Raw genomic sequence first — 15586 nt, 5'->3', positions numbered from 1 at the left:
ATATCAGACCCAAGCATTTTCTAAAATTTTTACCTAAATAGGTTGGATGGGCTAAATTTAACAATATTGCTGAACGAATCATAATAAACGTTTGATTATTCTTCCAAGCGAACTTTATTAATTTAATAAAAATTTATTTACACATTGGTTTTAATATATAGATAGTATTTATACTCAAATGTAATAGAGCTTAATATAAGAAAAAATAGTCCCAATAAGTGCGATGAAATGGGACATTTTTCTGGTTAACGATTCCAGACGATTAATGTCGAAATAAAATTTTCATATACCATGTTATATTGAACTTTGATTTCGCACGGAAATTTTACCCTACCTTTTTTTCTCAGAAGGTGTTCAACTTGCTTTCTTATTCAGTAGAGAAAAGTCAATAAATTTCTAGATAGCTTTCTCTTTAGTCGAATTTGCAAGCTTTTTGCTGCTTCAATTGGCAGTCTTTCAACGCGACCCGATTTAGAAATAATTAGATTCTACAGGCTGCCAGATAACTGCAGTATCTTTCAGGTGAAAACTATAGCCTTGAAGAAATCAGCAGAGATTCTGGAGGAAGCGCGCTTAAGCTGCAGTCGCGTCAATATACATACTGATAGTCAGGTGGCGATTAAGGCAATAATCTCACCCAATACTACATCAAGAAGTGTTCGGGAATGCAAAGAAACGAAAAGGCCGATAAGTTGACAAAGGAGGGTGCAACAGTTTCTGAATCGACGATAGACGTACCAATGTTTGGGAGAAATCAAAAGGCGACAAGAGTTGCATATGGTCCATCAAGCAGAAAGGGCGTGGACAAAAGCACGGGCTGCAAATTTTCTAAGATATTGTGCAAAGGCGGCGATGTTTGTGATTTTGCAGCAAAGTACCCCATAATGCCGTTTCTGCCATGCCAAAATGGTAATTTTACTGAATAAGTTTTACTGTCAGTAACATCGAAATGTTTTTCCATCACGACCAAGTCGAGCCCGATGCGAAAAAACTTGCAAGTATATTTTTAGTACCTTTTTTTGGTACTTTTTTCCATAAACTCGCACTCCTTGCAACCCTGCAAAGTAATTTCTTTCATGTTTTACTCCCTCATTTTTCAGATTTTGCTACCTCACACGCTCTTATGCACTCTTAAAATAACAAACACATGCATAAAATCTCCAAATTGAGTATGAAGTTGAGCGAAAATGTTTTCCCGCGCTTTTTGATCGAATCTCAAACATAAATTTACTACATTGCCATTAATTTGTAAGAAATATCTATCGCATTTGGTATGATATGCATTAAAATGACTTCATTTGCTAGCGCGTCATTAATGCAACTTCTCCCAACCACATTGTACAAATTTACTATGTCTGATGTACTACGTTGCTCTCGCATGCTCTAACTTACACACACTCCCGCACACATAAATATGACTCACTGAACTTTAAAATTTTTGCCACTCGCATCACAAACATAGTTTGCCTCTTTGATGATTACCATTTATGAGCGCACTGAGCTGTGCTTTTCTGGTTGCCTGGTAAAAATGGTTGAACTCGATTTAAAATCGCTAACTAAATCGATTCCGACTTCGAAACTGGTGTTATTGAAAACTATCAAAATGCTTATCGTACGTACTGCTTTGTGGTTTTGTATCCAATTCTCGATTTCTCATTTTCTTCATCGAAATCTTCTGACTTATGAGCGCACTGTACTAGTACTATGCTTTCCTGATTGCCTGGCAAAATTGAGGTATTTGAAATTAATTCAACGTATGAATTTTCGACATCAGTCCGTCCCAATGACAGACATTATGTGATGTCTCATCGTACATTATCTTCGAAATACCAGATCCCCAGCATTTTTAGTTAGTTTCTTTGCGCGCCAGTTTATTTTGCTTTGTGTTCATGATATTTGATTAGGCGCTCAGAATTTTGCAGCACCCTATTCGATATCGAAGCGCTGAATTAAAACTTGCTTAGAAGTTCGCTCACGTATACACACTTACCTATACACTTAACAACAAATCAAATACCCAGCAAGAAATGCTACTAGTGCGTAATGTGTGAGTGATAAGGCATTTGGTATGAGTCTTATACTGTTTTCACACAGAAACTTAATGATCTCATTTCACCTGCTAATGAAATCGTAAATTTTTTGCTTTCATACAGAAGTAATTGCTCGATTAGTATGAAGGATGAGACAGACAATCATGGCGGAACGATACAAGGTGGAAGCATGGTGACATACCTACAAACAAAAAAAAAAAATCCAAGTACTTGTAAATTCGATGGACAAATGTCAAAATCGTACTGCGCCGGTAGTTGATGTATCAAATCAAAAAATGTTATAATCAGCTGTTCGATGCGGCCACCTTGTACCGTTCCGCCATGCAGACAATGACATTTGCTTTGACAAATGACATTTTTAAGCACTGACCACACCAAAAACTAAGAAGCGGAAACGGAAGCGGAACGCTACCAACAGAGTTGCATTGTGCTTTTGATTTCATTAGGCATTCGATTAGCTACTAATGAAATAATAATAGATTCGAATTTTGTAGGGAAGATTGAGCTCAATAAACGTCTTAATGTAGAAAATTGCCTTTATTATTCAATAAGCCGTCTGTGTGAAAATAGTATTATACTGTTTTCACACAGAGGTAACTACTCGATTAGTATGAAGGATGAAATGTCAAGCGAATAAAACGACAATGTTATATGACAGACAATCATGGCGGAACGATACAAGGTGGCAGCATGGGGACATAACTACATACATAAATAAGAATTCCATGTACTTTGTTTTTGTAAATTCGATGGACAAATGTCAAAATCGTACTGCGCCGGAAGTTGATGTATCAAATCAAATAAAAAAAGGTTATAATCAGCTGTTCGATGCGGCCACCTTGTATCGTTCCGCCATGCAGACAATGACATTTACTTTGACAAATGACATTTTTGAGCACTGAACACACCAAAAACTAGGAAGCGGAACGCTGCCAACAGAGTTGCATTGTGCTTTTGATTTCATTAGGCATTCGATTAGCTACTAATGAAATAATTATAGATTCGAATTTTGTAGGGAAGATTGAGCTCAATAAGCGTCTTAATGTAGAAAACTGCCTTTATTATTTAATAAGCCGTCTGTGTGAAAACAGTATTAAACTACTTTCAGGGTTGGTTACACCTTGCCATTGAAAAGATTGCAGACATCCCATGGCATTCAGGGTGCAGTGCTTTGACTCCACTTTTTGCTAACATCGCTCGTTTAACCAAAGATCGCAAAGTCCTAGAATTGTGTTTTCCAACAGTCGGCTAACATTCGTAGTGTAGGACGCCTTACTTAGTTCAAGGTGCGTGATAAAAAATGATAATACATTTTCCAATTTTTGTGTATATATAATTTTTATTATCAATTATTAAATTTATTTAATTTTCCATTCACAACTTTCATTAAAGTATCAATACTTAAAACTTTGCGCTTAAATACATATAACAAATAAAATAAAATTAAATATATTAAACAGTAATTTAGATTAAAAAAATGTTATATATACAAATTTTCAATTCATATTTTAAAATAGAAATAGCGTAAGATGATTAAAATTAGGAATATTTAAAATTGAAATTAGCGGGCACAGGGTGGTAAACTTTTCAGATATAAAAATAGTGATAGAAATAACCTTTAGAGCAATACAGCGTGTTGCAGGTGAATGATAGTAATTTCTTTTTTTAGAAATTGGAATTCAAGACATTCAGTTCAACGATCTTTGGCGGCACAGAAAGGTTAGAGCACCGTGCTACATAGTTCATGTAAAAATCAATCCTGAGAGAGCAATATAGATTAGTCACTTCAGAGCTGAACTTGATTTCGTGACAGTTTTTGCTGTTTTATTTATTTTTTTTTGAGCAACAGTGCAGAGCTGATAACAATTTAACGAAATTACGTTTTTTATTGAAGTCAGACAGAGCTACGTATTAATAAAATTTGCTAGTTGTTAAGACTGTATGAATAATATTTTAATGCACAGCAACAAATTAAGTTGTTTAACATTTTTGAAAACAAATAATTCAGTTGAAGCACCACCCTGTACGTACAACTGTGTGCACAAATTACTGTGATAATTATTAGTATTGATGAACGAAAACCATTTTCACAATTTTGTTTTAAATTTAGAAATAACATGAATGCATTTAAATCAATTTAAAAAATGTTTTCGAAAATTTAAGCATTTTTGAAAATTTCCATTAAATTTCGAAAATGTATGCTCAGAGTTTTTAGTAACCTTCCAAGTATGTACTTTGTTCTAAAATGAGTTTTAGTCTCAAAAAATGTAAGTTTGAAGCAGGTAAAAATTTCCGCTAATTTTTGAAACTTTTGGCTTCCAAAGCGTATTTCTTTCATATAAAGTGTGTATAGAAAATATTAGAGGCTTTGAACTTTTAATTGCTAGAACCAAACTGATTGGACTATAAAAAACAAATCTAGCACGTTTCTGAAAAATGTTAACCTTCATCAAGACTTATATCAATTTCGGTAATTATAGAAAACGTTTTTTCAAACTCCTTGAAATTTATTGATATGTAAAACAAAGTTAAAACCGAAGAAAAAGCCTTAATAAATTGTATAACAAACTACCACCAATTACCAAAATGTTTTCGATAAAGTTCAAAAATTCGATGATTTAATTTTTCAAAATTACATGAAAGTTTACAAATTTATACTTAGAATTTTCGAAAAATATAGCATGTAAGACTAAAATCGTGTGGACATACTAAAGATGCTTCTCAAAACTTTAGGCATACAATTTACACTTTTAACCAATATTTTCTAACATTTCTTAAATGATTAACCGTTTCTCGAAAATGTTTATAAAATTTATTGAACTACATAACCACACGCTCAGAACATTTCTTAGTATACATTTCGAAATTCTGACGGTGTATAAAGAAAAATTCTTTAATTTTTGAATCTTTTCAAAATGTATGAGACTCCATCACTACACACTCAGAAAATTTCTAAGCAACCATTTCGTAGTTTTAATTACGTTTCTAGAGAATTTCTTCAATTTTAGATTTTTTTCAAAAATGTTTTTGAAATTGACCTACATAACTACAATTTTAAAACATTTCCAAGTGTACATTTCGTAACTTTCATGTTTCTAGAAAATTTCTAACTTTGCAATTTTTTCTAAAATGTTTTTCGAAACTACTTTCAGAGCTGATTAGCCAAAAAAGCTGCATACTAAAATAGTGTCTTACATTCTAAACTAAAAGAAACTTATGAAATTTTCATGAAGATTTTAAAAAATTCCCAAACTTACGAGTTTTTTCGAAAATCTTTTGTAATTCGAAATAAATTAAACAACTTATTTATGTTTTTCCAAAGATGAACAGAAACAAATCAAAGAAAAACTACTGGTTTAGAATTTGGAATTGTCACGAAGATATTAAAAAACTTCTCAAAATTTAAAATTTTATTAAAAATGGTTTTAAAATGGATTGGACTATGAAACTAACAAAGAATATATCTGCAAATTCTGTATACATTTTGAAAATGTATCGCATTTTCGAATTTTTCGAAAATGTTTGTAGAGTTGATTGGACTAAAAACCTGCATAATTTGGACAATTCTAAAAAATAAATTATGACGCTTTTATGAAGATTTTCAAAAACTTCGCGAACGATGAAATTATTTTTTCGAAATGGATTGACCAGGTTTCATTAAACACGTTTCTAAAACTTTGGAAAAAAATAGCAATAAATAAAATCGTTGATGAAATTTTCTAAAATTTCTCTAATTCTAAAATTTTTTCAAAAATGTGTTTGAAAATGATTGGACGAAAGAACAACAAATTTAAAATCTTTCTGAAAATTTTCTTTTACATTTTGAAAATTATAAGATTTTCGAATTTTTTCGAAAATATTTCTAGAGTTGATTGTACTAAAAAGTATAATTTCTAAAATTCTAAAAAAAAGTTATGAAACTTATGAAAGATTTTCAAAAAGTGCTCGAAACGATAAAACTGTTTCGAAAACGTTTTCGTTACACCAATTAATAAAGATTTTCTATAATGAACAATTATGCTATTTTTGTGCACACAGGCGTATATATGCTCAACATACAAACGGGCTGTTAAGAAATTCCCGGCCAACTGCACTTAAAATTAAGAATTGCATAAAAAGATATTTAGAATTTATAGATCGATAACTCAACAGCCACCACTACATTTATACAAGACAGCATTTTCGCTGTTTATAGCAAAATATCTTAAAAAACATATAATACATGTGTTTGTGGGTCATACTGCGTAGCAAAAACATTTTTCAAAGCACAAAATAAATTAAAAGTAAAAAAAAAAATGTATTAAACATTGTTATAGCGCTTAAAATTGTTTAAAATGCTTCATAAAACGTGCTTGTGTAAGCAATGTTTGCTTTTTTAAATCTTACTTCTTTGTTTTTGGTTTAAGAATTAATTTCAATACATGCAAGTTAAAAAGCAAATTTGGTTGTTATGCTTTTTTTTTGGTTTAAAATAAATACAAATCAACATTCCATGCTGGCAGTTGTTTATACAAACAAATATTTCATACAAATTTATTTAAACACTTATAATTAAAAAAAAATACTAAAATTAAAAAAAAGTACTAACTTGTAAAAAATTATTACAATTACAAAAAAAAAAATTAAAAATTTTAAATGTTAAAAAATTAAGATTTAAAAACTTTTAAAAGGAAACTTAACTTAAAAATTACTTAAAATATTAAAATTTAAGCTTTTTTAATTTCTATAATCTGCCTTACACCCAACGCGTGTATGTATTGAAAGCTTGTTTGCTTTGAAAAATGCTGTTTTTCAATTTTCTCTACTTTTTAAACTTCGAAAATGCTTATTTGCTCACTGTGTCATTTTTATTTTTATATGTATGTTCTTATGTTTTGCTGCCGCTTGAACGATGCGACGCCAACTACTTTGCTCCTATGCGCTAACGTGAAAATACAATAATTTAATAAATTCATTAAAAATTAGTTTTTTAACCCTCTCTTAACACCCCTTTTAACTGCACTCAACGTGCATAATTTCGCGCGCTTCCATATTTCACACGCGTCTCTTATTTCCTTACTGCGCCTGCTGCTGTTGTTGTTGCTGCTGCGCGCTTGCACCTGCCAAATTTGCTTGTTGTTGCTGCTGTTGTTGCGTTTCATAGCGTTGCCGTAATGCGGTAAGCGCGCTGAGCAAACGACTATTGGCTGCATCAAGGGCAGCAATTTGTTGACCTTGCTCCTCGATGACGCGCTGTTTGTGCGATAGCGCTAATGACATTTTTAGTTGCTCGCGGCGCAGCTCTTCCTCCATTGTGATGAGCCTGGTATTTAAACAGAAAAAGGAAAGCTGCATTAGTTTCATAACTTTAATTAACACGCGCGCGTCACTCACCTATCGATAATACTGCGCATTGTCGATTCCGATTGCATGCTCAAATTGCTTATACCGCTACCGCCGCTACCACCATTTGCGCTATTAAGTCTATTGAGCGCAAATAGCTCATCACTAGAGTCACGCAGCTCTGCTTCGTCGCGATCAAGTGTATGACGCAGAGTATCAAGCGTCTCCTGTAGCAATTGAATTTCGCCATTTTGATCAAAACTGCCACTATTGGCGCTACCAGCGCTACCACCTGTGCTGCTACCGCCAGCTGCTACAATAAGTTGCTGATGATTGTTGGAGTTGGTGTGTGCGCGCGGCTGCCGACGGCGTTTACCTTCATGGGGCGCGCAGTGGCCTGTTGACAAAAAATTATTATAATAATTAAAAATGAAATGAAAAATTGTTCGCTTATTTACCTTCGGTGTCTGTTGAGCTGTCCGATAGCGTGCGCGCTGAATCCAAACTCAAACGCCTTTGATAGCGTCCACCCACATTCGCGGCACTATGTCCCAATGCAACACCTGACTTGCCAAATCCACCATTGCTAAAAAGCCCACTAGCCGCGTTGGACGCCGCCACAGCTGCCGGCATATAGCTACCGCTGCTGCTACCATTCAAAGGTGCATAAATGTCTTCGCGTTTGAATTGTGGATTAGTACGCGGCATGCGCGCGCCACTTGCTGCAGATTGTATTGAGTTGGGACCTATACCGATATTAGCGCCTGAAGAAGATGAGCTACTGCCGCCGCTAAGCGAACGCTGCGCCTCTATATGTCCATGCGATGGTGATTTCATTAGCTTTGTATTGCCGCCATATGCATGGAAATTATCATTGGATAGACGCTCATCAGAGGAGGACGGTGTTAGCGTACCGCCATTGTTCAAGAGCGCTGCGCGTGCAGCTACTAAACCGCCGCCTTGTGGTTTGGTGCGCTGTGCGGCGCCTGCGCCAAAAAGTTGCTGATGCGCGGTTTGTTGTTGACCGGCGCCGCTATGAAAGCCGCTGCTATAGTTGACGCGCTGATGATGATGATGGTGATGATGATGATGCGCCGGCGTGCTGCTTCCACCAGATTGGTGTTGTTGCTGCTGCAGCTGGTATGTGGGATTTTTGAAAGCCAGTGGTGTGTTACCGCTATTTTTCTGTTGCTGCTGTTGTTGCCCGATGGGGCTCGACGATTGTGACGGCGGATTTGTTGCAATGCTTTGATAACCCGAAGAGCAATGACTGTTTTTTGCGGAGAGCTGTTCGCGCGCATTCTTTTGTTGCTGCTGCTGCGCGCTCATTTGCGATGCTTGTGCGCTGTTGACGGAAACAACTTCACCCACCACAGCATGTTCTTCAGCATATTTAAAGAGATCATCGAGATCTTCCAGATTCATTGGCATATTTGGATGTGGATTAGAATCGCGCGATCCATGCATGTGTGTACCTGAAGCGGCCGGCGGTCTTTGGTATGCGGGCAGCTTATGAGCTAGCGGCACTCCAGTTCCGCTATGATCGGGTATGCCCAAATTGAGTTTGCTTGGTGTGCGCTCATTTAGCACGAGGCTTGCATTTGAATTGTGTAATTTTTGACGCTGTTGTTGTTGCTGCAGGAGTGCTGCATTGCCTTTTAAAAGGGGCGTGGGCGATTTGCGCACAAATGCGCTATTCGTATCTAAACCCGAAATCTGTATGAATTCGCCATTTGCTAGCTCATCGTAGTTATTATTGTTGCCACGCGGTAATGTGGTAGCGCGCAACATATCATCGCTATCATTACCATTATGACTGCTTAAATTGCTGCTGCTTGCCAGCGACGAAGGCATATTGCCATTACTATTGCCCATCAAGCCATAGTAGTGCGCATTGCCGGCACCACCGCCTACAAGTAAACGTTCCATGGTATTGTTGGCGCTTGCAGCAGGCGCAGGCGGGCAATGATGTTGCACATTAGCAGAAATGAGTAAATTGTGATTGTTGCCACCACCGCCATTCATACAAGAAGAAGCAAGTGAGCTTTGTGACTGCGCGTGCTGTAGCTGTGTGCTCATGTAGCCTGTACCGCCCGTAATTGAGCTCTGTGAATTTGAGTGACGCTTGTCCAAACCGCTATTGCTGCCCATAGACATCTGAGTCTGTAGCTGATGCGCATGTGCCTGCGCTTGCTGTTGCTGTTGCTGCTGCTGCTGTTGGAGCAGTCCATTTACAGTTGGATCATTATAGCGGAAAATATTCTTCTCCAACGAGCTTGGCGTCAAAACACCGCGCATTATGCCGCGCTCTGCTGGCACGGGTTTTGTGACGACTGCATGTTGTGGTTGCGCTAGCTGTGCTTGATGCTGTATTGGCTGATGTTGCTGCTGCACTTGCATTGACATATCCTCAGGATTGCGATTCTCCTGATTTTCCGTGGGCGTGTGCGAAGTTGGACACATGTGTGGCATGTGTTGCAAGAAATTATTGCTCTCTTTGGCTTTGCTTATTTCATCTAAAATATGTTGCAGAGGATCGAGTTCATGTTGACGCGCCTCTGGCAGCTTGTTGATGCTTTCGCTGAGCAGCGTATGCAAAATGGAAAGCTGCTTGCCCTGATCGATGTAGCCGGCCCAATCGAGTATGGACTCTGGTGGCGCATGTTCAGGGCGCGTAGAGATCTGTTGCAGAAACTCCTTCATGCGTGGCGCCTCTTGCTCGAGAAAATCATTGAGAAATTCCATGAAACTCTCTTTACCCTGAAAACGTGTGAAATTCGCTAGAGTTTGCAGTGTTTTGGCTACGAGCGTGAGATTGCGTGTAGCGCGCGCTGACGGAAGTTCTGTTTGAAGAAAAAAGAGAGAACATTTGAAAGATTTTGATAAATAAAAAAACGTTCTTTTGACTTACCATTGGTAATGTTAAACAAGCTCGGAGACAATATTGCCGGACACAAAAAACGAAGAAATATAGATGCCGATATCAAATTATCCGCCATGTCTAAGCGTCCCAACTGCTGTAAACGTTCTCTAAATGTGGCAAAACATGAGCGCAACTGTTGCGGAAAATGTTTGTGCGACTCGTAGATACATTGCCATGCGCTGCGCACTGCGGCGCGCAAAGATGCCTGCTGTCGTTGCAGAGAGCCACTCGCCTTTGTTGGATCCACTTCGCAATCGCGATCGGATTGTATAATCTCGTTAATTGGTGCTGAGAGTGTATCTTGCAAATATTGCTCGCCCGTCAATTTAAGAAAAGCTTCCATACTCTTGGTAGCTAACGAATTTCCGCGGAATGTGAGTCGTTGATCGCCAACGCGTAACAAATCCAAAGCTACTACATCGGTAAGAAAAGCGCCGGCTAAACCTTGCGCATGCATCAGCAGTACAAGCGCCTGTCCAATATCCTCTTTGGCTTTCACTCCTATCACCGGCTCGAGTGTCTCGCAAACGCGCTTATAATTATGTTTGAGATATTCCAGAAAATCAGCGTATACATTGATTGGTAGAATATCGGTGCTTTGAAAGCGGCATTTAATGCGTAGTGTGGGCAACACATCCTTGCCATTGCGATTTAAGCTATCATTCGATTTCTCGCTAAGTATGGGATACCAATCTTCCGAGAATATGCGTGATGTCACTTCGTGTATTGGTATCTTCACCGAGCCAATGAATGTATGTTTATCACGTTTCTTCTTCTTCTCCACCTCGCGGAAGACATTAACTGTGATCACATTAATGTCGGGCACATCTGGAAAATCGAAGTATTCACCCCAGAACAGTAAGTCGGTTTGCAACTTTACGCTCGTGCGCCCATACAATGCTTTGTCGAGATGTAGTTCGCAGAAATATTTCTTCTTTGGTGGCAGATTTTTAGCTTCGTAAATCCACATTTTTAACGAATTGTCAGTATGTCGTGTGTGTTCGGCATTTGGCGATATAGATTTGCGTAGCGAGTATATCCAGAGATCACGTTCTTGGCGCGAGCCGCATGAGTAGTAGCGCTCACCGCGTGGTCCGCCACGCACTTGGAAACAATGTCGACGGCCAAGCACCGACTGATGTACAGGAGCGACACCAACGGCGCCGGTGCAAGAGAGATCTGTAAAGCGAGAAGTTATATGAGAAATATGGCGGGCAAAAGAAAGAATTTAAAATAACTTACCTATCGAAGACATAACTGCATGACTGGAGAGTAAACTCTCATGTGAACGCGAGCCGCGTAAGCCGCCCGAGCCTCTTTTGGTGCGTTCCAATTTGGTAACTGATTTTGTACGTTTGAGGGGATTTGATCTGCAAAAAGAAGAAGGAATTAAAATTAGTAAAGACTACGAACAGATGTTATTGCGAACGTGGACAATCCTTGCGGGAAACCGGGTTCGTGAGGTTGCAAAAAATAGAATATCCTTCGTGTCACCTTTAACACCACAGATAGTTTGAACAGGCCGGTCGATAAAGACCTCACATATACTGATTGTGTCCATAGTATGGCACCAAGGATAAGTAGTGAACTTTAATTAGATCGAACACCACAGTTACCTTTCCAAAGTGTCTGGTCTAAAAAGAGGTAGCAGAGTAAGATGGCTTTATGTCATAGGCCAGCGCCGTTGTTCAAACCTATGTATCTATCTCGGAGTTACCGAAACGGGAAGATAGTGATGAGCTCCAGAAAAGTTGAGGAAGGCAAAGTTTGATTGTTAAGACACAGCGTTTGACATCACAACAGGAAATTTAACGACGCAATGTGCAGCTACAAAGGAGATAGTGGTGTGAGGTGAATTTATCGAAAGATAAGGTTTCAGTCAGTCAATCTAAAGGCAAGTTCAGGTTCCACTTCTTGCCCTCAGACAATTACTAGTTGAGTAACTGTAATACGAGTGCGATAGTAAAATGGATGGGAAAGACAAGCGAAGTTAAAGGGCGGCATGGTTGTTGGTCGTTCAAGATGTATAAAGACAATCGGTCCCCCAGTCGTCGGCAATAATGATTGTATCGGGAGCTGTGGTTGGCAACGAGACTCGGTGGTCGGATAACAGGTAGCTCACAAGTCCATGATACACCAATCAGAAATTGTTAGGTAATGCCGGTAATCCATGACACGCTACTAAGAAGGTAAGTGAAGGGGTAGCGCAGAAAATGACATCCTCGCAGACAATGAAATAGCATAAGTGTTATGCATTAGACATGCAACATAACCACACCTGCTGTTAAATTCCCAATAGCGGCATATTTTTATCATACGTAACAACGTGCCAACAATGCACGCGATGCCAACAATAGTAAATACTTAACTAAAAGGTAAGTAAGTCAATTGTGAATTGGCAACGCTGGCGATGAAATTGGCTTGGCAACGTTGTTGCCTGCTTTTTTGGGTGCTATTATTGCTCTTTAAAAGGCCTCCTCGCCCACTGGCCTTACAAAACAGGCGAAGACTACGGTTTACCTACTTCGTAGAGGATCAGTGCATACTGAAATAGGCCGGTTCGTTGTGACTTAAAATATAGAAATCAAGGAGGCGATTTAGTCCGTGCATCTCTTCCTATTTTTGTCGTATTACTTTTACATTTTTCATATAAAATGCCTGGGCATGACCTACATGCCGACACAGAACGGCGTCTGTAAGAGATGAATTTTTAATAAGCAGCTTTTCATGGAAGATACTTATCTTTTGGAATAGCAAATGCCACTAAGAGTAGTGCAACTCGATGGCCGATCTACTTTTCGCTATCCATTTCCTGCTATATACTTCCCTCATCGGTTACACCCCTCTGAAGCTTCCGAAGTATTTCTACTGTTACAACAACAAGAAAATATAAAATAGCAGTCTAAGAACTACATTTTAAGATGGCATAGCTATAAAGGATCATTACATTTGAAAAGGGACAAATAACACATCATAAAGTGAAACGTAAACACTTAACCAAAATACATATACTCTACTAATATATTTTGACAGCTGATATGTATATGTATGAGTGAAAAAAGTATAACGATATGTAAAAAAAGTTCAAACTTTAAGTCTTATGCATTAGACATGCAACATAACCACACCTGATGTCAAATTCCCAATGGCGGCAGATAAAAGTACCCACGTGCCAAGAATGCATGCGATGCCAACAAGGCCTTATGTTTAAGTATATGTAAGTGAGTAAATTGTGAATTGGCAACGCTGGCGATGAAATTGGCTTGCAAACGTTGTTTTCTGCTTTCCCGCCGCTCTTATTGCTCTAGAAATAGCCCCACAGGTGGGTGATGTGAGCTCGTAATGCATTTTGTATGCTCCCTTGTGAGTGCTTTAGCTTTTCGTTTGAAAATGTTTGTGTGTATATCCACATATGAATATAAAGGGTATTTTTAAGAGTACAATTTATCGATGTTGATGAAAATGAGTCAAACTGCTTTGCTGTGTTGAGAAGTAGGTATTGGAAAGGCTAAAAACAGCCTCTTGGTCTTACTGGAACTTTTTAAGACCATACGAGCCGTTAAGTGGTTCATGAATATTGAGTCAATTAGCCCAAGTAACGCGATCCAAATTCTAAAGCATAAATTAAAGCCCAAGTTAATTAAAGTTCTACACAAAGTTCTGAGTTTACGATCTATAACTTTCACTCAGAGAGCTTAACAAAACAAGTTTCAACCTCAAGATCAGTTGGTGAAGAGATCGCCAGTCAATTCTTTTTCACAATAACTAAAAGAAGTTAAGGTTCTGCTTATTTCATTTTGCTATAGATAAATCCAAAACTTTAAAGAGCATTCCAAGTTCAGGTTTTTAAGGTCCTCTACAATGCTGAACTTTTTCAGTGAACTATTTCAAACATAAATAAGACAAAGTAAACAAATATTCGTTTTGTTTATTTTCTAGCAGAATGGATGATTGATGTATGTTGCAACGATTTTCCATCATACAGGCAATTCAGAGGAGAAGCTTAATCTTAAACTGTGATGGCCGTCGTCCAGATTTTCCATGAAATTATGCCCTACAGCCCCGTAAGCACGAATTGCGATAGAAAACGAGATCCGTACTTATTGTACTCGCTGCGGTCATTCCCTTGCGAGCTAAAGCTATGCTAAGGACTTGAAAGAAGTCAGTAGACTTCTGAGGTACGGCGCCGAACTCTTCGAATCATAAGGGTTAGTGGCACTCAGTGTACCAGATGTTAACAACAGCCTTGCAAGGTTCTTTCATTTCATAAAAAGGAACGGATTAACTAGACAATTCTAATAGTATACAAACTTGACTTGGTTGTCGTTGATATCTACAACCATCCTTCCTAGACTAAAGAGTATATAAGTGTTCATAAGGTTTCTAATAGGTTTGTTTGTGTTTTACCGAAGGCTGAGGTAGCACTCAATTAATCCAGGGTCAAATAGAGGTCCCACAAACCCTTACTTAATAAAAACACACTACTAATGTACTAGGTTGGAATACACAAACACACATTGCTTGAGGTTTCGGAAGAGCAGCAACTTCCGTATCAAGGGACGGGCGAGGTGGCCTGGCTTAGCAGTATGCGATGGGCGGAATAGTTGACGGTTAACGGCGTCGGATATTATTTAAACGGTGAGATGACCGACAGTCGGCAACATTTCAGCGAACGATGGCGGCAGTAGCTGAACAGCTGGGACGACAACGGACCGGGGTAGCAACGGGAAAAATAGGAAGGCAAGAACTGAATAGTGTGAGGCCAACGATCGTAGCGACAGTGGGCGACGGAGCGCATATCAGGATAAAAGCCGGAGGGATGGGAGTCTTGGTCGTGATGAAGAGGTTCCGGAGATCTGTTTCGGATTAACGTTCTGCAGCGGTAGCTTCTTTAGGAGCAATTACAGAGGGTAGAGGCAGTATTAGGTATTATTTACACTTTTCTGATAACGCCCTTTGACACCCACCCATATATTGTTATAAATTCGCCTAAGCTGCTTATTAAAAAATATTAGTTTTTCAAACAGGTGGCAACGCTTTTATAAAATGTTATTCAGCCATTTTCCTGAACTCGTTTGCAGCTTATTAAAAAAAGTTGAAAACGCGTCTGGTTAACTCTACTTTGACAAAGGGCATAGATAAATAGATATTGTAACGAATTTAGTGAAATTCCACTTATTCCAAACCTTCTGCTAACGTTCGAATCGCTAAACTGTTGAATAAATAACTCCAATATTCAATAATGCAAAATGGTCTTTATTAGACTATAACCCATAACTTCACAACCAAT

The 15586-nt window shown here is 38.3% G+C and overlaps 1 protein-coding gene across 22 annotated transcripts in view; it reads right to left on the bottom strand.

Moving 5' to 3' along the window:
* Positions 1 to 3370: 3370 nt before the first annotated feature.
* Positions 3371 to 15586, bottom strand: part of raskol (Ras GTPase-activating protein raskol) — a 536164-nt gene continuing 523948 nt past the window's right edge. For all 22 annotated transcript variants that reach the window (XM_067781161.1, XM_067781168.1, XM_067781160.1 and 19 more), the window contains 5 exons: positions 11539 to 11666; positions 10285 to 11475; positions 7832 to 10216; positions 7425 to 7770; positions 3371 to 7353 (listed from right to left, as the gene is read on the bottom strand). In XM_067781161.1, the coding sequence (XP_067637262.1) occupies positions 7107 to 7353; positions 7425 to 7770; positions 7832 to 10216; positions 10285 to 11475; positions 11539 to 11666 (4297 nt within the window). In that variant the 3' untranslated portion in view covers positions 3371 to 7106. The remainder of the gene's footprint in view (positions 7354 to 7424; positions 7771 to 7831; positions 10217 to 10284; positions 11476 to 11538; positions 11667 to 15586) is intronic.

Source organism: Eurosta solidaginis, chromosome 4, assembly GCF_040869045.1.
Source record: "Eurosta solidaginis isolate ZX-2024a chromosome 4, ASM4086904v1, whole genome shotgun sequence".
NCBI lineage: Eukaryota > Metazoa > Arthropoda > Insecta > Diptera > Tephritidae > Eurosta > Eurosta solidaginis.
This window is presented reverse-complemented; position numbering and strand designations above follow the sequence as displayed.